The sequence below is a fragment of the Pongo pygmaeus genome, chromosome 8, assembly GCF_028885625.2.
Source record: "Pongo pygmaeus isolate AG05252 chromosome 8, NHGRI_mPonPyg2-v2.0_pri, whole genome shotgun sequence".
NCBI lineage: Eukaryota > Metazoa > Chordata > Mammalia > Primates > Hominidae > Pongo > Pongo pygmaeus.
In genome coordinates, this window is record NC_072381.2 from 303,170 (window position 1) to 325,704 (window position 22,535).

At 46.3% G+C, this 22,535-nt stretch overlaps 1 protein-coding gene and 1 long non-coding RNA gene across 7 annotated transcripts in view; both read right to left on the minus strand.

Moving 5' to 3' along the window:
• The window catches only part of DIP2C (disco interacting protein 2 homolog C), a 405,817-nt gene that overhangs the window by 9,209 nt on the left and 374,073 nt on the right, over nucleotides 1–22,535 (minus strand). For 5 of the 6 annotated variants that reach the window (XM_054437227.2, XM_054437226.2, XM_054437225.2 and 2 more), the window contains 2 exons: nucleotides 4,601–4,658; nucleotides 2,514–2,588 (listed from right to left, as the gene is read on the minus strand). In XM_054437227.2, the coding sequence (XP_054293202.1) occupies nucleotides 2,514–2,588; nucleotides 4,601–4,658 (133 nt within the window). Of the gene's footprint in view, nucleotides 1–2,513; nucleotides 2,589–4,600; nucleotides 4,659–11,249; nucleotides 12,152–22,535 lie in introns of those variants that run through there. The other variant, XR_010127367.1, reaches the window with a different exon arrangement.
• LOC134740134 (uncharacterized) lies at nucleotides 4,668–9,172 on the minus strand. The gene is made up of 3 exons (XR_010127369.1): nucleotides 8,843–9,172; nucleotides 8,644–8,741; nucleotides 4,668–8,552 (listed from the first exon to the last, which is right to left on the minus strand). It is a non-coding gene; the product is annotated as an uncharacterized LOC134740134 (long non-coding RNA).

Here is a 22,535-nt window from a genome sequence, read left to right on the forward strand (position 1 = left end):
CTTATACTTTAACAAATGTGTTTCGAAAGAGCAAGAACAATGCTGAAAAGCTTTGAGATTTCTTTTCTCATTTCACCTGGTTAGCTAATACTTTTGGACATATATTGCAATAAAACAACACACAAAAAAACAAAACCTAATGGATGAAGGCACATAACACCAAAAACCGGAAACAAAAATGCCTGATGTCTGACATTTGGGGAAATAGGTAAGCAAAGACTGATATGGTGAGTCAAAGCGACAGCCACGTGGATTACGTAGAACCATGGACAGGGCTGGATAAAAGCAAAACCAGTGAAGTTCCGCAGCTGCACGCAGCTGTGCCCACACAGCAGGGGTCAGGAGACGCAGGGCCTTGTAGACTCTGGAGTGTTTGCTGTGGAGACATTCTGGGCTTGGCTGTTTCCATTATTTTACTGACAATGAAAAGTGGTCAAGTTCCAGGAAGTCAGAAACTGGTTTAGTACTGCACTCACGTCCCCAGAGCAGTGCCTCACATACTGCCTGCTAAACAAATGAAAAAGTGAAACTGAGAGAGACAGTGCACCATCAGATCAGGGAAACGACAGCTGTCCTCTGTTCCCTAACACAAAGAAAATTCTCATTAAGGCAACTGAATATTACTCAGCCATAAAAAAGGAGGAAATCCTGCCATTTGCAACAGCATGGATGAACCTGAAAGACGTTATGCTGAGTGAGAAGCCAGAACAGAGAAGGACAAATACTGCACCATCTCACTCATATGGAATCTAAAAAGCTGAGTTCATAGAAGTGGAGGGTAAACAGTGGTTACCAGGGGCTTCAGAGTGGCAAGGGGGAGATGACGGGCAAAGGTGCAAACCTTCAGTTAGAGGGCGAACAGGTTATGGGGAGAAAATGTAGTGTGGTGACTACAGTTAATGATACTGTATCATTTAATTGAAATTTGATAACGGAATAGATCCTAAATGTTCTCATCACACACACACACAATGTGAGGTGATAGATAATAGAACTAACTCGGTCATGGTAACTGTTTCATGATATGTATATACATCAAAGCATCACAGTGCATTCCTTAATTTATATAACTTTCTCAATTAACCTCATAAAGCGGAAAAAACACATATTCTTAGTAAGAAAGTCACCCTGGAAATTTCGCCAGTTCTGGCCACCCTCAGAGGGAAGAGAATTCTGACCCTGGCCCAGCACACGTCTCGGGCAGCACCTGTGAGGACCCCCTCCAGGCGCCGGAGAAGCAGGCTCTGCTTCCAGCTTTGTTTCTAGGAACACATTTAAAGGAAACTCCTAAGTGAGAGCTGCACAGAATTTTATCTTTGCAGTTCTGATCTTTCATGTGATTGAGAGAGGTCAAGTGAGGGGCCAAAAAAAAAAAAAACAAGGCCCAAGAAGCAAAGCAAAGCAAGGTGGGACGTGAGAACCGGTGAGGGCTTGCTCATTGGTCAGGTGTTCACCCACGTACGTGTAGAAACGTGTTCTTGCATGTGCCGGGGATGCGGCCGGGGCTGAGGAGGAGGAGGAGGAGGAGGAGGAGGAGGAGGAGGAGGGCTGGTGCTGTTTATAAGATGCCAGTTCTTAGCACGTCTCCCACACGCGCTGCTGGGAGCCATTCAGGAAGGGGGGTGCCTCATGAGACAGGACAGGTGACAAGGGGAGTGAGGGTGTCCTTGGCTGCACACGTGGCTTTGTCCAACGGCACGGCAGGCCTGGGGTCACCGGAGGGAGGGCACGTGTGCTGCCACCGTGGGAGGAGGCTGGCTCCAGACACGCTCTTCTCCAGTGCCCTCTGCTTCCTCGTAGAAGCAGGAAGCTCATTGCCAGAGAGAATGGGGCAGAAGGAGGTCGCATGAGACACGTGGCCTCTCAGACTGGGGACGCCCAGCAGTGCCAGGGCCTGCTTGAGATGAGGTGTCAAGAATGGAGACCACGGCCACGCAGCTCCACGAGGCATCTTTCTCTAGCTACATCCCACTAGCAGCACGGAGGGGCACAGTGGCAGGGAGTTAAGAGCCAGCCAGGGTGGGCTCATCCTGAACACAATGAGGTAAAGGTGTCAAGTTCCACTGTTTGCCTTCTGATCTGAAATAAACAAATGATCTCTTGGCTACTGTGTCCTGATGCTGTTGTCTGTACATTACTCCCTGTGGAGGTCTCTGCCGTTTTCCTGGTGAAGGACTTCTCAGTAATAAAAGCAGGAACGTGGAAAGCAAACTCAAGAGCTAAGAAATAAAGAAACTCAGTCCATACACATTATGTGTTTAAATCTTTTCAGAATTATTTGAGGAGAATCTATTACACTTCCCTAAGGAAGTGCCAGTTTGTAATTGTGAGCTTTCATGGACTCATTTGAGCCATAAAGCTTACCTCACGCTATTTCCCAGGCAATCATAACTCACTCAACTCAAACCGGTGTGTGGCAGATCGAGGGCATGTGAGCAGTTCTGATGGTGTCAAGGCAAGCCAAGGATACATAACAGAAAAGTAACCTGGATCTCAGAGGACACTCAACTCACCTCTCCAAGGTGTGAGTCCCCCAGCGGTCCTTTTGTTTCTGGGTTGGCAATTATAATCCGAACCCCTGGAAGTATCTATTTGGGAGAGGAAAACTCTCTTGTCAATGGAAGGAATACAGGGAGAGACTACACACAAGCCAACCTCAATCTCGTCTTTATGCCATTTCCTTTCAAGACTATTTAGAAAGCAATTAAATCAAAACTATATGCCACATAGTTATGACCCATTATACAACCACAGCCTCACAATCACAGCATCACAATCGCATTCTCACTGTAATTGTTACAATATTGTATGCTGTTATGGTGACCTTAAAATTAAACATTTTGATTGTCAGTCATACCTCAATAAAGCTAAAAGAAATCTATTGAAAATCATGAAAATAATGTTTGAACAAAAACATGGTAAATGATATAATGTTTAACACAGCCTGACCTTGCAAAATGGGAATTTTCAGTTGTTTCCATGAAGTTATTTAAGATATTTACATAGATTCAATATTACATCTCACATCACGGCACACACATGGATGGAGGGTGATGCTTGCAGTAATCGCTGAAGGGAGTCACAGAGTGACATTTTCAGGGGTAAGCATGGACTCGAAGATAACCCAAAATGCTTTTGGCAAAACGATATAGTAGGCAGCTGCTTTGGTGGTGCCAGAAGGGAAAGATTGTGTGTCAACTGCTAGTGAAGTCTGCAGGTTTTCGTTAGAACGTCCGTGTGGATCTCCAGCTCATCTCCACTGAATTTTCAACTCAAGATACTGGGGAACTTTTTCCTGCAGGTAAACATCTTTTACTGTAACAGATGTCAGTACTACGCATTTCTTTTTTTTTTGAGACAGGGTCTAGCTCTGTCACCCAGGCTGGAGTGGCATGATTACAGCTTACTGTAGCCTTAAGCAACCCTCCAGACTCAGCCCCACAAAGTGCTGGGATTACAGGCATGAGACACTAGCTCTGGCCAGAATTTCCTTCTTAAAGTTTAGCTTAGAAATATCTCACATTCCACTGATTCCACTTATATAAGGAATCAAAAGTTTATTCTGCAAATCCTGAATATAGCCTGTCTCAGATCAGCTCATCTAACATTTATGATTGAGATAAAGGCAAAACATTTTATGGTAAAAACACAGAACGTCTTGGAATAGTCACACTGTTAAATCTCACTTAAGTCTGAAGTGAGATTTCAGGGCTCTGGTTTCTGCTGCTGACTATGGTGCGCCAGACTGTTAGCATGGATGGTGAGCACATTCCTACTGCTGGAACCAACTCTGTAAAGAACTCTAACCTGCAGCCATGCAGGCCATTTTATCACAGAAGCAACATGAGATGCTTTTAGAATTATGTCAATGGAGAAGGAATCTGACAACTGGGGCCAAAACGGAAAAAAAAAAAAAAAAAAAAGTCTTCATTTAGGTGTTTAAATATGTTTCTTGCCCTTTAGTTCTAGTAAAAAAAAAAAAAAAAAGACAAACAAAAACAAAAACAAAAACCACATCCACTGTGGCAGAAACTACTAGTTGTCTCTTGATAACCATTCTTTTCTACTTTCATAGTAATAGATACCCTGATTTTTAGGTAGGCCTTTAGATATTCAGAATTGATATCTCAATAGTTCCCAACCTTTAGCTAGGTGTGGCCATGTGACCACATTCTGATCAATGGAATTTCAGTGTAGGACAGCTTGGGAACCTTCTCTATGGTCTGCATGCTTTGTTCTCTTCTTTTTCTGTTTCTCCTCCTGCTGGCTGGAACGTGGAAATGATGGTGGAAGCAGCCGCTTCGGCTCCTGAGTTGCCCCTGGGAATTGGGCTCCAATGTGCAGAATGAGGCTGAAGGCACCAGGGCCTGTGCTTGGCTTCATGGAGGAGGAGATGCCTATTTCCTAACTTTTACCTGAGGAAAAAAGCCTAACTTTCTTAAAACACTGTTATTTTGAGTTTCTATACTCACTGATATGTTACTTTCAAGAAAGCTTTTTGGAAAAAACATTCTAAAAAATACATTTCTTAAAACTTCAAAGCCCACACACTCAGAAGCAAATGGATACAGAAATGCATGCTTCTTCCTGTAATACTTACCTTTCCCGATTCCATCAGGGGCAGGCTATGAGGGGATCCTCTTTCCACTAAGCGGACTCTGCAAACAGAAAGAGAAAATATTCCTAGATGTGTTTGCTGTCCAGTTTTCCCCTTTACCAATTCACACGAGGTCACGAGCCCAGCAGCTGTCTGGGAAAGTTGATTCTGAGCATCATCCAATGGCAAAGACACAAGCTGCAGAAAGAGCAGCCCAGCAACAGAGGAAACTGAACCCGAAGGGAGGGCCACCGAGAAGGCAGATGAAGCCACATTTCTCAAACCTGCAAAATACCTGGAAAAATGACTCTGAGCTGAAAGTAACCATGAGTCCACTTAGCATTTTCAGAAAAGGAAAATAACACGGATTACAGAGTATCCTTGAAAGAGCTGCGGATCACCCACGACCGTGTCGCCTGGTCCTCAAGCACCAACGGCTGTCCTGCAGGTGGAAGGCAGGGCCAGGTGTGCAGCGGCTGAGAGCCCTCCCAAGACAGCACGTGCATCGCAGCCACAGGAGCAGAGAGAACTGCCAGGCCCTGATGGCAAAGGTACTCAGGAAAGAAACTCTTTTACTTCAAAGAATACGTAATGATAATTTAATCTTAAGAACTGCCAAGGACATCGTAGCGGGCCACAACCAGAGCTTCACTAACGGTCCTCCCAGATGCATTATTTCTTTGAGGCCTTCACTACTGGTTTTGCATTTTTACCAGGTGCCTAGTGGACCATGACACTCTTCATTCACCTAAGGGGCAATTTTTATTTAAACAAAATAAAGCAAAGGAGAAAGTGCTTGAAGGCTTGAAGACAGCGAATCACAGGAGGACATGCCTCCCACCTGGGGACAGGCTGCGGGCAGGGGGCCTGTGGGCTCCTGAGACACCCTTCCTACCATCCCCCACTGATGTGTTGTTTGTTTTTTTAAAGAGACAGGGTCTCGCTCTGTCACTCAAGCTGGAGTACAGTGGCACAATCATGGCTCATCGCAGTCTTGACTGCCTGGCCTCAAGCAATCCTCCCACGTCAGCCTCCTGAGTTGCTGGGGCTACAGGTGTGTACTACCACATCTGGCTAACTTTTACGTTTCTGTAGAGAGGAGATCCCACTATGTTGCTCAGGCTGGTCTCAAGCTCCTGGTCTCAGGTGATCCTCCTGTCTCAGACTCCGAAAGTGCCGAGATTACAGACATAGCCACCATGCCCAGCCCTCACTGAGATTTGAAATACACCAGGGACCCACTCTTAGGCACTCGACACAGCAGTCTTCCTCTGTAACTGACAGATGTACCGAAGAAGGAGGATGAAGGATAGGGAAGGGGCAGGAGAGTACCAAGAAAGAAGGCTGAGTGTCTCGGGGCCCTGAGGGACCAGTCCAGCACAGCCCTCTGCATGACATGAGGGAGGCCATGGAGGGTGCACACCCCTCTGGGAATGGGGGTCTTTCTGCCGCCACAGGGGGAGGCACCCAGCAGTGTGGAAGATGGCACCGGCCTGACGTCCTCCACGTGCCAGACATGTGGTGTCAATAAACCAGGAAGCAGCGCGAAGGGCTTGACAGGGCCTTGACTGGCTGCACTGCTCCTGCCAGACCTAGGGCTGTCTGCAACCAGGGGCACCATCTCCTCTGGCTGTTCAGTGACTGAAGCCACAGGACAATTCCTCCCCCCCAAGCCTGGTGTGCCTTCTCCGGTTGCTGCAGACAGAAGCAGCCTGTGTCAGGGAGGATCATCTGTGGCGGAAACAGGGAAGGCTGGCAGCACTTTCTCCTCTGCAGGAGAACAGAGAGGAGACACTGGGGAGGGTGCCTGTGTGCCTCAGCAGGAGTCTGATGAGGGAGAAGGACTTACTGGAGCCATTTCAGATCAGATGATAACCATTAACTCTGTGGTGTCTGTATTAAAGGGAAATCTTGATGCCAACAGCTGACGAGAGCTGCCAAACAGCTCACATGATTCAAGCTCTTACAGAACACGCCAATAGGCTTGATGACGCTAACCTCCAAAAATGCCTTAACTGGCTGTTTTAACACAGAATTGCAAGAAACTAAAGAACTTTTGGGAGCCAGGTAGCATTATGCTAATTCAGGACTTGCCATGAGAATACCTAGAATTTGTGGGGCAACACAAACGTGCTCTCCTCTGGATACTGACCATGGAGAAGCTCACAGCCAGAGGCAGCATGCACATACTTGGGATGTCGGCAGGATGTGGCCATGCCAGGACAATGATGCCGACTCCTTCCTCTGTGCCAGGAGGCCCGCAGATGTGCCCTGATCTGAGCGGCCAAGTGGAGTCAAAAGCCGGCGAACCATGGGTTCATCTGCCCCAGGTGAAGACAGCAGTAGAGAAGCCAGGCCACGCTGGCCAGGGCAGCGGCGAGAAAGGGGCACCTGGAGATGGTGAGGAGAGGGAAAGAACGAGAGGGGGGTCAGAGGCCCCCACCTCAGCATCCTACAAAGGCCAGGTGACCAGCCAGGGAGTGAAACTCAGCCAAAACCGAAGGCTGTTTAGGACACACCATCTCCATTTCTGCGCCCAATCCTCAGTCATCTCTACTTCAGGACGTTTGAGATCCTGTCGCTGGCCGGAGTCAGATGCACCCGGCAGCTCTGGGAGCTGTTGCTACAGGGATGACTTCAGGCAGGGTAAGGGGGTCACTCAGGAAACAAGGCTCTGGAGTTATAAAAGTGATGGGCAAATGCCCCAGGCCTCTGCCAGGCAGGGCCCAGGCTGTGCAGCATTCCCAGATCTTCCTTATCTCCATCCCTGTGGGTTTTTACCTTGGCCTGTGCCCAGCCACTAAGGGGGTGTGGAGGAAAACAAGACAGGTGAGGCTCCGGGCAGGTGTGTGATGGCCAGTGCCTCACCCTCCAGCCGTGTGTCCTTCACTCTCTCCAGCCTCTGCCCCCATATGGACCCTCAGCCCCAGGAAGGGAAGCAAGACGGAATCTCAGCTGAGAACCTTGTCTGAAATGTTGAAAACATGGAAGATCATCAAGAATTCCCTCTCTGGTTCATGTGAAAAAGGTGTGTTTCGTATGAAAACAGGCACAGGGTGCTAAATCACTCAGGTCGGTGCTGGATGAAAAAGCTAAATATCCTGCTAGCAAATGCCACACAGGAATTCCTTCTTCTACACCAAGGGGAACAATATTCACACAGCCAAGAGAGGGAAAAAGCTACCCCTTATCTAAGGGCAGAAGAGATGTCTTCCTAAAGAACTAGGAGATATACTTGTAACATACACATCAGAGGGCTGATTCCCTCCACGTGCAAAGAACTCATAGAAATGAAACCAGGGGATCTTGGTTGTTCTCAAAAGTAGTGTTCTCCACAGTTACAGAGTGGGCTGAGTTAAGACCCAGGTCAAACTGTGCTGCTCGTTGCCGACTTTCTCAAACTGGGGATCATATGCAGACATCTCCAGGTGTGGGCAAATTAAATGAGCTATGAATCTGAAGTGCTTGTGGTGCGTGAGTTATAAGTAGCTGTGGTTATTAACACTTCTCGGTTAGAACCAGGTTGTAAGGTTAAAACCAAGGCGTTGCCTGGCACACGAGAGGTGGGCTGCTGGAGGGAGATGCAGAGGTCTGTGGACTCCGGGAGCCAGAGCGGAGCAGGAGGACTCCATGAGGGAGGAAGAAATACAGGCTCAGCCAGGCTGGCCCTCTCCTGCGGGAAGTGTGACTGAGCCACCAAAAGGACCAAGTGATGCTGTAAGAAGACTCTCATCTTCCAAGAGCCATGGTGCTGAGGCTGGTGTCCAGCAGAGCTCACCTTCTGTGAGAGCACCTACAGCTCAGGTCACGCTGCAAAGTCAGCTTTAGACAACTCAGGGCTGAGGAAACCTGTCAGCTCCAGATCCGGAACTTTGTGCCACTTTTCTTGCTGCCTCCAACGTGCATTACTGCTGCCCAAATTGGCTCCACGAACCATTACTGCTGACACTCTTCCCTACGTGAAAATCAGTTTTAAACAGTGCACATCAAGGTTACAATTTAACTGTGTGTCTGAATAAACTCTTCCAACCTGGCTTCTGTCTCACCCCTTATTTCTTCTTGACTCCAGTATAAATCTTGGACTTGTGGGGAATAAACTCTTTTCATCCTACGCTGTCAAGGTGACTTGAAGTTCAGACTTTTGCTAGAAAAGCAGAGATAGAGAGTTGACATGAGGGAACTTGCTACTAGCCTCGAACCTGCCCTGTCCTTGAACTGCCCTCAAATGGACTCAAACTTAGCAACCTGTTTTGCTAGAAGCGACATCTCGGAAGGCTGAAGCCCTGATGGTGCCGTGCAACCGAGTGGGGAATGAATGCACGGCTGTCACAAGAGGTCTGTGAGGTCTTCATTCTTCATTCGTGCCTCCTGGCATCACACGCCTGGCCTCCTGGGAACAGGTGGGAAGGTGCTGCTGAGATAACCAGGTTTTTCATCATTTGTCTAAAGAGAGCCATGGTTGAACTTCTCACTAATCCTTCCCCACAAAGCTACAGAAGGGATTCTTTATTCCTCCAACTGAGATTCTCACCCAGGGGCAAGGAGCCTTGTCTGAGCCATGCAAAGGGGGATGAGCGCAGCTGCCCTCTGCCCAGGACCACCCCCGCCGGCAGCACCCTCTGGCTGGCAGAGCATCCATCAGCACTCCAGCTCTGGAGACGTCAAAACAACTAAGAAACAAATAGCATTCTCTACCCCAACAGAAGTGCTCCGGCATACAGCAGCACTGCCCCCGCCAGAAAGACGACTGCTTCAGACCAGTGCAGCCGGAGCCCCTGACCAGTGCCCTGCGGTGGGACACCTGATGCAGATGTCAGCAGAGCACCCACTGGGAGCCCACCCTGCCCGGCCATACCACTGCTCAGCACTGGCCTGATGGTCACTCATGACCTGAAGGGTCCAGCATCCTCTGCACCTTCAATCTCAAAAACTGGCGTGACAGACCAGATGCAGATGGAGCTGGTGCTGTCCCTCAGTGCCAACTCTGTGGCATTTCAAGGGGAGCAAACATGACACAGGGTAACCCGGTCATGGAAAGCTGAGCTGCAACACAGCCACGCTCACCGTTTGAGGATGGCATTTATGAATGTGCCACTGAAAAAACAACCAAAACTTTTACTTAATATTTTAAACTACATCTTCTTCCAAAATTAATTTGAAGCATTTAAAATACCCAATATAATAAGACCATCTGAACAATAACCTTTTAAAAATCCCCAAAGATAGAGGGGAAATTAAATATTCAAAAACTTTAGGTTAATTAGCAGAGATGCTGTGACTGAGTCTAGTCTGCAGCTTCCTAGCAGCTAAGGTACACAGAGGATGAGGCAAGTGTTACTGTCAAAGTTGGGATTTTAATATCTTGCCATTTACTTTGCAACCAGTGAAGCACATAAGAGCATTAAAATCACAAGGAACAACAGTGCTTAAAAATAAGAGACATCATGTTCACACATCCAAAACCACAAACAAAACCAAAAACAAATGCACTATTATTTCTACAGGAGGTCTTCCCGGGACTCAAGCCCTAACAAAAGCTACAGACGACTGCATGAGACGGCCCATGGTGGCCACCACAAAAGGCTAAGGGCAAGAAGATCTGGATCATGGAAGTCCAGAAACAGATACCAATCACCCTAAAAATGAGCAACAAGAGAAAACAGAGGAATGTTTTCATCTAACCTAACCACATTGCACAAATGAAGTACCAAAGCACAGTTTGTGTACTTTTTTCATTTATAAAATTATAAACTTAACCCTCTCCAATCCAAACTCTTCTATCCATCCTTTTCCCTTTTCTCTCCCTCAGGTGGAAGAGAGCTCTGTGTTTTCTTCCCATAAAAAGACACCATTTGGAGGTGTGGACTGAGCCGACCTTGCAGCCCAAACTGCCCTCTTCCATCTTCTTCCAAGGCCAGAAGGGTTCCAAAGTTTCAGAAGTGCTCGATTTCTGACTGCTAATCCTGAGCACAGACCCCTGCTACCTAAGACCCTAGTCACATGCATCAATACGCTGGGTGCATCAATATGCTGGGTGCAATGGCTCACGCATGTAACCTTAGCACTTTGGGAGGCTGAGGCAGGAGGATCACTTGAGCCCAGGAGTTTGAGACCAGCTAGGCAATGTGGCAAAACCCTTCCCTACAAAAAATGCAAAAATGAGCAAGGTGTGGTGGTGTGCACCTGTAGTCCCAGTCCCAACTATGTGGGAGGATCGACTGAGTTTGTGAGGCAGAGGTCACAGTGAGCTGGGATCATGCCACTGCACTCCAGCCTGGGTGACAGAGTGATACCCTGTCTTAAAAAAAAAAAAAAAAGAGAAGAAAAGAAAAAGAAAAAAAAAAGAGAAGAAAAAGAAAAAAAATGCATTAACGTTTCTGTGGCAAAGAGTGGGATAAATTGTTTATCAATTTATGTCCATTCATAAAGTTTTCATGACATTCATTTGCATCGAATTAAAAAAAACTTTTTATTTTTGGGAACTCCTTGGTTTTTAAAAAAATACTTACTGAATAAGACCTCAAAAGCACAGGCCACGAAAGCAAAAATAAGCAAATAGGATTACATATAACTTACAAGCTTCTGCACAGCAAAGGAAACAAAGTGAAAAAACAACCTACAGAATAAAAGAATACATTTGCAAGCTACTCACCAGACAGGGGATTAATATTCAGGATATATAAGGAACTCAAACATCTCAACAGCAAAGAAAAACCCAAAAAACAAACAAACAAAAAAAAACTGATTAAAAAATGGGCAAATGATCCAAACAGACATTTCTCAAAAGACATAAATGGCCAGAAAATACATGAAAAATGCTCAACATCACAAATCATCAGAGAAGTGGAAGTCTTTTTTTTTTTTTTTTTTTTTTAAGTGAAAGCAAGTTTATTAGGAAAGTAAAGAAATAAAAGATTGGCTACTCCACAGGCAGAGCAGCAGCAAGGACCGCTCAGCTGCTTATACTTATTGTTACTAGGGAGGTAGAAGTCAAAACCACAATGAGATATCATCTCACTCCAGTTAAGATGGCTATTATCAGCCAGGCGCAGTGGCTCACGCCTGTAATCCCAGCACTTTGGCAGGCCGAGGCAAGCAAATCATGAGGTCAGGAGATTGAGACCATCCTGGCTAACACAGTGAAACCCCGTCTCTACTAAAAATACAAAAAATTAGCCGGGCGTGGTGGCGGGCACCTGTAATCCCAGCTACTCAGGAGGCTGAGGCAGGAGAATGGCATGAACCTGGGAGGAGGAGCTTGCAGTGAGCCGAGATAGGGCCACTGCAGTCTGGCCTGGGTGAAAGACCAAGACTCTGTCTCAAAAAAAAAAAAGATGGCTATTATTAAAAAAACAAAAAATATCAAATGCTGGTGAGGATACAGAGAGAAGGGGACTCTTACACACCGTCGGTAGGAATGTAAACTAATACAGCCATCATGGAGAGCAGTATGAAGGCTCCTTAAAACACACATACCCTTGGGAGGCCGAGGTGGGCTGATCCACAAGGTCAGGAGTTCGAGACCAGCCTGGCCTATATGGTGAAACCCCATCTCTACTAAAAAAACATAAAAATTAGCTAGGCGTGATGATAAGCATTTTTTCATGTGTCTGTTGGCTGCATAAATGTCTTGAGAAGTGTCTGTTCATATCTTTCATCCACTTTTTGATGGGGTTGTTTGATTTTTTCTCGTAAATTTGTTTAAGTTCTTTGTAGATTCTGGATATTAGCCCTTTGTCAGATGGGTAGATTGCAAAAATTTTCTCCCATTCTGTAGGTTGCCTGTTCACTCTGACGGTAGTGTCTTTTGCTGTGCAGAAGCTCTTTAGTTTAATTAGATCCCATTTGCCAATTTTGGCTTTTGTTGCCATTGCTTTTGGTGTTTTAGACATGAAGTCCTTGCCCATGCCTAGGTCCTGAATGATATTGCCTAGGTTTCCTTCTAGGGTTTTTATGGTTTTAGGTCTAACATTTAAGTCTTTAATCCATCTTGAAGTAATTTTTGTATAAGGTGTAATCAGAGAAATGCAAATCAAAACCACAATAAGATACCATCTCACACCAGTTAGAATGGCGATCATTAAAAAGTCAGGAAACAACAGGTGATGGAGAGGATGTGGAGAAACAGGAACACTTTTACACTGTTGGTGGGACTGTAAACTAGTTCAACCATTGTGAAAGACAGTGTAGCAATTCCTCAAGGAGCTAGAACTAGAAATACCATTTGACACAGCCATCCCATTACTGAGTATATACCCAAATGATTATAAATCATGCTGCTATAAAGACACATGAACACGTATGCTCACTGTGGCACTATTCACAATAGCAAAGACTTGGAACCAACCCAAATGCCCATCAATGATAGACTGGATTAAGAAAATGTGGCACATATACACCATGGAATACTATGCAGCCATAAAAAAGGATGAGTTCATGTCCTTCGTAGGGACATGGATGAAACTGGAAACCATCACTCTCAGCAAACTATCACAAGGACAGAAAACCAAACACCACATGTTCTCACTTATAGGTGGGAATTGAACAATGAGAACACTTGGACACAGGAAGGGGAACATCACACACCGGGGCCTGTCATGGGGTAGGGGGAGGGGGGAGGGAGAGCATTAGGAGATATACCTAATGTAAATGACGAGTTAATAGGTGCAGCACACCAACATGGCACATGTATACATATGTAACAAACGTGCATGTTGTGCACATGTACCCAAGAACTTAAAGTATAATAATAAAAAAAAATTAGCTGGGTGTAGTGGCACGTGCCTGTAGTCCCAGCTACTCAGGAGGCTGAGGCAAGAGAATCACTTGAACCGGGGAGGCGAAGGTGGCAGTGAGGTGAGATCGTGCCACTGCACTCCAGCCTGGGTGACAGAGTGAGACTGTCTCAAAAACAAAACAAAACAAACCCCCACCCCCCTACCCCACCACATACACACACATACACCAAACTACGAATAGAACTACCATATGATCCAACAATCCCACTACTGGGAACTTATCCAAAGGAAATGAAATCATCAGTGTACTGGAGACACATTTGCACTCCTCCGTTTACTGCAGCCCGATTCACAATAGCCAAGATATGAATCCACCCAGGAGTCCAACAGCAGATGAATGGATATGGAAGATGTGGTATGTAACACTGAACAGGATTCAGCCATAACAGAGAATGAAATCCTGTCATCTGCAGCAAGATAGACGGAAGGGGAGGACATTAAATAAAGTGAAATAAGCCAGGAATAGAAAGTTAAATACTACACGTTCTCACTCATATGTGGAAGCTATATAAAGATGATTTCATAGAAATACAAAGTAGAACAGGGCATACTAGAGGCTGGGAAGGGAGGGATGGGGAGAGATTTGTTAAAGGAAACAAAATCACAGCTGGATGGGAAGAATACATTCCAGTGTTCTGTACCACTGCAGGATGACTATAACTAACAGTAATTTATCATTCAAATAGCTAGGAGGAAGATACCAAACATTTCCAAAGAAATGATGCACGCTCCTGATCTAATATCCCAATCTGCTAACTACATGTTATATGTATTGAAACATCACTATATACCCTATGAGTTGTACAATTATGTGTTAATTTAAAAAAAAGTTAAAAATACACTTTTTAGGAGTTTCAGATTTAAGAAAAATTGAGCAGACGGTAGAGCTCCCACATTGCCCTCCAATACACCCCAGTCTCAGAATGCGCACATATCCGACATTAGTTAGAATTAGTGAGCCAACACTGAGATGATTTAAATCTATCCTTTACACAGGCTTCCTCATTTCCCCCTAATATCCCCTTCCTGTCCCAGGATCCTACCCAGGATTCCACATGACAATTGGCCGTCATGTCTCCCTGAGTTCCCATGGGCTGTGACAGTCTCTCAGAAATGTCCCTGTTTTGCTGACCTTGATGGTTTTGAGGGGACTGGTGAGGTGTTTTGTAGGCTGCCCTTTGGTTGGGACTCGTCTAACACTGTTCATGGGCAGACACGGATCACAGGTGTTTTGGAGAAAGGCCTCAGAGATGAACACCCTTCCCATGGCATCACATCAAAGCCCCCCTGCTCATCACTGATGGTGACCTCGCACTTAGCTGGGTCACGTTTGCAGGTTTTCCCCGTCCCTTCCACATGCCCTCTCTGGAGACATCGCTCTGCTCAGCCCATGCCGGAGAGGAGAGGGTGTGTGCTCTCTTGGCTTTTGAGATGCGAGACTGCTGGCCTCATGGAGGGCACAGCCTCCTGCCTCTGGGTGACCAAGCCCATGACCCAGGCCCAGTAGCTTGTGATGGGCAGCCATCTGACAGAGGAGGTCTAATGACCATGGGGCTGCAGCATTCTCCCAGGTGGAATGAGCACAGAGAGCTGATCCCTCTGCACAGAAGTGTGCACAGGGCAGAGAAGCAAGGTGACAAGGGGACTCCTGAGTGTCTTCTGGGCTTTGCTTCCAGACCCTCCCTGTCACTGGACTGCACCTCCACCCAACCCTCCAGTTCCTCAGGCACCTCTCTCCTACTTCAATCTTCGCTTGCTGAAATGGTCCAACTTGGTTTCCGTCACTTTCCACCATGAAGTCTTGACTAATGTGCACCAACTTTCCCTTTTTGAGTAAGACTAGAAAGACTTGAAAAATAATTCTACATTTGGTATGTTTGTGAGCATGTATAAAAATTTTTTCAAACTAGTTTCAAAATTATAGTAAACTTGCAAGAATGAAAACAGTATAAAGAACACTTGTAACACCCAGGTTCATTGCTTGTTAATATTATGTTCCATCTGCTTTATAATTTGCACTGCCCACCCCATCTTACACAATGTGCACACACACTTTTTTCTGAACCATTTGAGGGTAAGTTAAATACATCAAGTCCCCTTTACTCCTAAGTATTTAAGTGTGGATTTCCTGAGAATAGGGATATTATCTTACTCACGGAACAGTTATCAGTTTCAGTAATTTTAATATTGATCCAATATTTAATCTATAGCCTCTCTTCCAATTCTTCCCATTACTCCAGTAATGTCCCTATAGCTCTGCCTTGAGTGTAGGGCTCACCCTAGCATCAGGCTTTGTATTTTGTTGTCATTTCTTTAGCTTGCCTTAATTGGGAAGATTTCCAAAGTCTTTTTTATCTTTATGACATTGACATTTTTGAAAAATACTGTCTCTGCCTTTAAAAAATATTTAAAATTATTTAATTCAAAGTGGATCAATGACATAAATGTAAGAAACAAAACTGTAGACTGTTAAAGCAACAGTCATGTGTTGGATGTGTCATTTATTTCTTGGTTACCACACCAAACGTACATGCAGAAAACAAAGAGGATAAACTGGACATCAAAATTAAAAGCTTCTGTTCATCAAAAGACACAATCAACAGAATCAGCAGAGTGAAAACGCAACCCAGGAAATGGAAGCAAGATTTGCAAATCACGTATCTGTTAAGGGGCTAATATCCAGAATATGTAAGGAACTCTTAGAATTCAATAGCCCCCCCCCAAAAAACATACAAACAAAAAAAAACCACTCCAGTTACAAAGTCTGGAAAAACTTAAATAGATATTTCTCTAAAGAAGGTATACAAATAGCCAGTGAGCATGAGATGATGTTCGACGAGACCATCACTAGGAAAACGCACACCAAAGCCACAACGAGATACCATCTCACACCCATTAGGATGGCTACTCTCAAAAAAATAGAAAACACCTACTTGGTGAGCACATGGAGAAACCAGACCCACGTGCACTACTGGCGGGAAGGTAAAACAACGCAGCGGCTGTGGAAAACAGTATCGCAATTCCTTCAGAAATTAAAAATAGAACCACTGTATGGTTCAGCAATTCCAATTCTGAGTATATACCCAGAAGAACTGAAACCAGGTCTTGAACAATATCTGTAAATCCATGTTCACAACAGCATCAGTCGCAGCAGCCCAAAGGTGGAAGCAACCCAAGTGAACATCAGCAGACAATGGATGAGCCAAGTGTGGTGTATACGTACAAGGAAATATTATTCAATCTTAAAAAGGAAGATTTTGACACATGCTACAACATCGATCAACCTTGAGGACATTATGCTAGGTAACATCAGCCAGTCACGAAAAGACAAATACCACAGGACTCAACTTATATGAGGTACCTACCCAGAATAGTCAAATTCATAGACAAAGTAGAATGGTGGGTACCAGGAGCCGAGGAAAGAGGGATGGAGAGTAGACATTTAATTAGGACAATATTGAGTGTGTGGAGAAACCAGAACCAGGAGCAGCCCTGAGTGTATGAAGAAACTGGAAACCAGGCACAGACCTGAGTGTGTGGAGAAACTGGAACCAGGAGCAGCCCTGAGTGTGTGGAGAAACCAGAAACCAGGCACGGCCCTCAGTGTGTGGAGAAACCGGAACCCGGGCACCGCCCTGAGCGTGTGGAGAAACCGGAACCCGGGCACGGCCCTGAGCGTGTGGAGAAACCGGAACCGGAACCCGGGCACGGCCCTGAGCGTGTGGAGAAACCGGAACCAGGAGCGGCCCTGAGCGTGTGGAGAAGCCGGAACCCGGGCACGGCCCTGAGCGTGTGGAGAAGCCGGAACCCGGGCACGGCCCTGAGCGTGTGGAGAAGCCGGAACCCGGGCACGGCCCTGAGCGTGTGCAGAAGCCGGAACCCGGGCACGGCCCTGAGCGTGTGCAGAAGCCGGAACCCGGGCACGGCCCTGAGCGTGTGGAGAAGCCGGAACCCGGGCACGGCCCTGAGCGTGTGGAGAAACCGGAACCAGGAGCGGCCCTGAGCGTGTGGAGAAACCGGAATCCAGGCACAGTCCTGAGCGTGTGGAGAAACCGGAAACCAAGCACAGTCCTGAGCGTGTGGAGAAACCGGAACCCAGGCACGGCCCTGAGTGTGTGGAGAAACCGGAAACCAGGCACGGTCCTGAGCGCGTGGAGAAATCGAAACCAGGAGCGGCCCTGAGCGCGTGGAGAAGCCGGAAACCAGGAACGGCCCTGAGCGTGTGGAGAAATCGAAACCAGGAGCGGCCCTGAGCGCGTGGAGAAGCCGGAAACCAGGAGCGGCCCTGAGCGCGTGGAGAAGCCGGAATCCAGGAGCGGCCCTGAGCGCGTGGAGAAGCCGGAATCCAGGAGCGGCCCTGAGCGTGTGGAGAAGCCGGAATCCAAGCACAGTCCTGAGCGTGTGGAGAAACCGGAACCTAGGCGCGGCCCTGAGTGTGTGGAGAAACCGGAACCAGGCGCGGCCCTGAGCGTGTGGAGAAACCGGAACCAGGAGCGGCCCTGAGTGTGTGGAGAAACCGGAACTCACCCTGAGCAGCCGGGCAACTCCTTCTCCACAGAAAGGACTTGAAAAGCATCTTTTCATTAAATCATAAAAGACATCTTTTGCTTATTAAACAGAAAAATAAGCTTTTCTGTTTATTTCAACAAAAGAACTATCAGTGTGTAGTCCCTAAAGCCAAAGAGCAAGTTTCCAGCAGGAGGGCAGGCTCAGCAGCATCCACCAGCACTGAGGGTGGGGTCGTAGGTGGCCTTGCCGGGTGCCACCAGGGAACCGTGGGGACATGGGGCTCTGTCTCTCATGAGCCAGCAGGAGATGAACCCAGACCCTCTGAGGTGTTGTCAGGAGAGAGGGCCGTGGAGTGGCCGCAGTTGAAAAGGGTCAAAGGAGGGTTTTTGTTTTTAGACAGCATTTATCACGTCATGTTTACATGCAGAGAGACGACTTCGGAGACAAGGAAACGCTGGTGATGTCAGAGGTAGGGGATGTTGGTCAGCCCAAGGGCCTTAAGCGGAAGGTAGAGGGCTGGGGTCTGGGGAAGGTGGAGGGGGTCAGGTGAAAAGGCAGCTGCAGCGGGTCACAGTGGGTGGGAACTGCTCATTCGCCGCTAACTTGCCTCATTTAGGAGATAAACTGAGGCCCTGAAAGGTTTAACGTTACACTGACATGGCAAAATGAAAGAAGAAATTAGAGAATGGGATGTAAAGACTAAAAATATTGAGTTTAAACATGGACACAATCTCTCTGGCATATGGATGGTAATTCTAAAAAAGGAGAGACAAAAATATGGCAACAAGCCTGCCTCTTCCATCTCCTGAAAACACACCTCGGAGGGGCAGGACCTGGGTGCCCGCCTTTAGGAACCGCGTCCTCGCCCGCTTGCGGGGTGACCACGGTGCTCCATGACTGCTCTCCTTCCACACACATCCGGCCAGAGGATTTTTGGAGAGTGGGGAGCAAGAGAAGCGGGAGCAGTGCAAACCAGGCACCAGGAGGATGGCAAAGCCTCGCAGGAGATTGTGTCCAAATACCACAAGTGACATGGTATGAATGTGAATTTTTATTTTTCATTCGGTTTTCCCACTGGTTTGTCATCTGTTTTCAAGTAGACTGCAAGTTCTATTTAAGGAATTCTGAAAGCCCTACTGTCCCTTGCCCGATGATCATCTCAAGTTGGGTTCATGCCTGAAGACAGCCAGAGCAGAAATAAACGAAAAACTATAAACTAATAAGAAAAAAGGCATTTGCATGAGTACATACACATAATTGTATATCCATGTAAAGGTATAACTAACTATATCAGATAATTGTACTGAGACTTACAGCTGGCCAGCATTGTCCCAAGCACCTGACGCATACCAGGAATCCTCCTAATGACTCTAGGAGTGGCACTGCTTCTGCCATTTCACAGGCAGAGAAAGTAAAATACAAGAAGGCAACGTGTGCAGGATCACATGGCCAGAAAGTGATAGATCTGAGGCCAGACAATGGGTCCTGAGCTTAATCCAAGCACCTGTTAAATTCATTGCAGCCAGCCAAACCACCCTGAGGCTCAGCTGTGGTACCCAAGGGACGGGGGATTGAGGGTGAGGCTCCTGGGTACACTGCTGGGACAGTCACCTGAGGATCATGTGAAACACTGAGAAGCCGGAGGTAAAAAGTAGTCATGTCACTTAACGACAAGGAGACATCCTGAGAAATGAGCTGTCAGTCCATTGTGTCATCATGCAAACACCACAGAGTAGACCTACACACACTGGGATGGCGTAGCCTCCTATGCTCCTGTGCTGTATGGTACGGCCAAGTGCTCCCGGGCTACACACCTGGACAACATGTGACTATATACAATTGTAATACAACAGTATTTGTGTGTCTAAACATAGAAAAGGCACAGTAAAACATGCTGTAAAAAGATAAAAAATGGTGCACCCATATAGGGAACTTACCCATAAACAGAGCTTTTAGGACTGTAAGCTGCTCTGCGTGAGTGAGTGGTAAGTGCACACAAAGGGCTACGACATCACCACATGTGGCTGTAGACTTTGTAAACACTGTACTTGTAAGCTAAGACATCACCTCACACGGCTGTAGATTCGTAAACACCATACTCGTGAGGTAAGACAACACCGCACGTGTCTGTAGATTCCTCAACACCGTACTTGTAAGCTAAGACATCACCGCACGTAGCTGTAGATTTGTAAACACCGTACTTGTAAGCTAAGACATCACCTCACGCAGCTGTAGACTTCATAAACACTGTACTCGTGAGCCAAGACATCACCATACATGGCTGTAGATTCTTAAACACTGTACTCGAAAGCTAAGACATCACCCTCATTCAGCTGTAGACTTCGTAAAAACTACTCGCGAGCTAAGACATCACCGCATGAGGCTGTAGATTCATCAACACTGCACTCGTGAGCTAAGACATCACTGCACGTGGCTGTAGATTCATAAACACTGTACTCGTAAGCTACACTAAATCTGTAAGAAAATTCGTTTGTTAAATAAATTAACCTACATTTACTGTAACTTTCTATGTTGTAAATTCCTTAAAGCTTTTTGACTCACTTATAAAAACAGATTAAAACATATTGTACAGCTGTACAAAAATAATTTATCCTTATATCAAATTTTCTATTAAAAGTTTTTTACTTTTTTTTTTTTTTTTTTTGAGACGGAGTTTTGCTCTTGCTGCCCAGGCTGGAGTGCAGTGGCGCGATCTCGGCTCACTGCAACCTCTGCTTCCCAGGTTCAAGCAATTCTCCTGCCTCAGCCTCCCTAGTAGCTGGGATTACAGGCATGTGCCACCATGCCTGGCTAATTTTGTATTTTTAGTAGAGATGGGGTTTCTCCATGTTGGTCAGGCTGGTCTCGAACTCCCGACCTCAGGTGATCCGCCTGCCTCGGCCTCCCAAAGCGCTGGGATTATAGGCATGAGCCGCCACGCCCGGCCGAAAGTTTTTTACTTTTTAAACTTTTTTTTTTGTTATAAACTAATACACAGACACACATTAATCTGGGCCTCCACGGGGTCAGGATCACTGAAATCACTGCCTTCCACCTCCACATCTTGTCCAACTGGAAGGTCTTTAGGGCAATGACATGCACAGAGCCGTCATCTCCTGTGGGAACCATATGCTTTCTGCTGGATTCCTCCTGAAGGACTTGCTGAGGCTGCCTTACAGTTAACTTTTTTATTGTTAAGTATAGAGAATGTACTCTAAGATAATGACATTAAAGGTAAGTACATAAACCGGCTACATAAGTGTCTATTATCACAGTCCAGTATTATGCATGTACTGTGTATGATCCTACATGCTATACGTTTATACAACTGGCAGCACAGGTTTACACTAGCATTGCCACAAACACATAATGCATTGCATCATGATGGCCACAACATCAATAAACTCCATTTCACAGGAATGTTTCAGCTTCATTACAGTCTTACGGAACCACTGTCATCTAGGGGACACTGTCTTGGGGACCACTGTGGTCTGTCATTGACAGAAACGGCACTATGCAGCACATGACTAATTCAGTAAAGGGACATGAGCTCCACAGACAGCCCAGCTCTCAGTCTGCTAAGACCACAGGCCATGATGAATGGACTAAAGACCAGCTGGAGAACTCTGGCCCCCTCCCAGCAAATCCATCTCATGTACACATGTATGCCCACGAATGCACACACACACTTCCACATACATGCACGTGTGCATACTTGTAACACAACTCCACATACAAAATACAAGGCAATACTAAGACTCAGTGTACATGTGCACATGCGCGCACATGCGCACACATGCAACACACACAATACATAGCCCATACACTAGCACAAACTCATCTGCATGCACACATGTACACATGTAACATACTTGCACACACATAAAAACAGTACACTACACTCACACATGCAAACTCACACTTGCACACACATGCACATGGGAGTGCACTTGCATTCTTGCAAACCCTCATATACTTGTACCACATACAGGCACCCACCCATGCAACACACACGTGCATACTCATACTTGTATGTACTCGTGTGCACAAATATATGCTGCATATTTGTATGCACACACACAACACGTGCAAAGCCATAAATGTGTACACATTTGAAACAGTCACACAACTGCAACATACTTGCAACACTCATGACACACATATGCACATGTCTATACTTGCAGCACACACTACACTCGTGCACATGCAGGTGCAGTTGAAACATGCCGTATTGCACACACATGCACACTTGTAACACACAACAGCATATATACACAACACACTTGCACAAACTCATACTCTCATGCATATATGCACTTATACTTGTACCCACATCACACCCGCGCAACACATGACACGGGCAAGCTCGCACATGTACAAACTCATATTCACATGTGCAGACACTATTCACACACTTGCAACATGCACCTGCATGTATGCACAGCACACTCACACATGCACTGAGACACACACACGAGGACCTGATCGGGTGAAAGGCTCCTGTTAAGCTGTTTGTCTTTGTCTCTATCTTCACTCCCTCCATTCTGCTGCTAAGTCTCAAGTTTATTGATGTACTTTTATTCTGGGCCCCTGCTCTCAGTATCTTGATACTTGGGCTAACCAATGAGTAG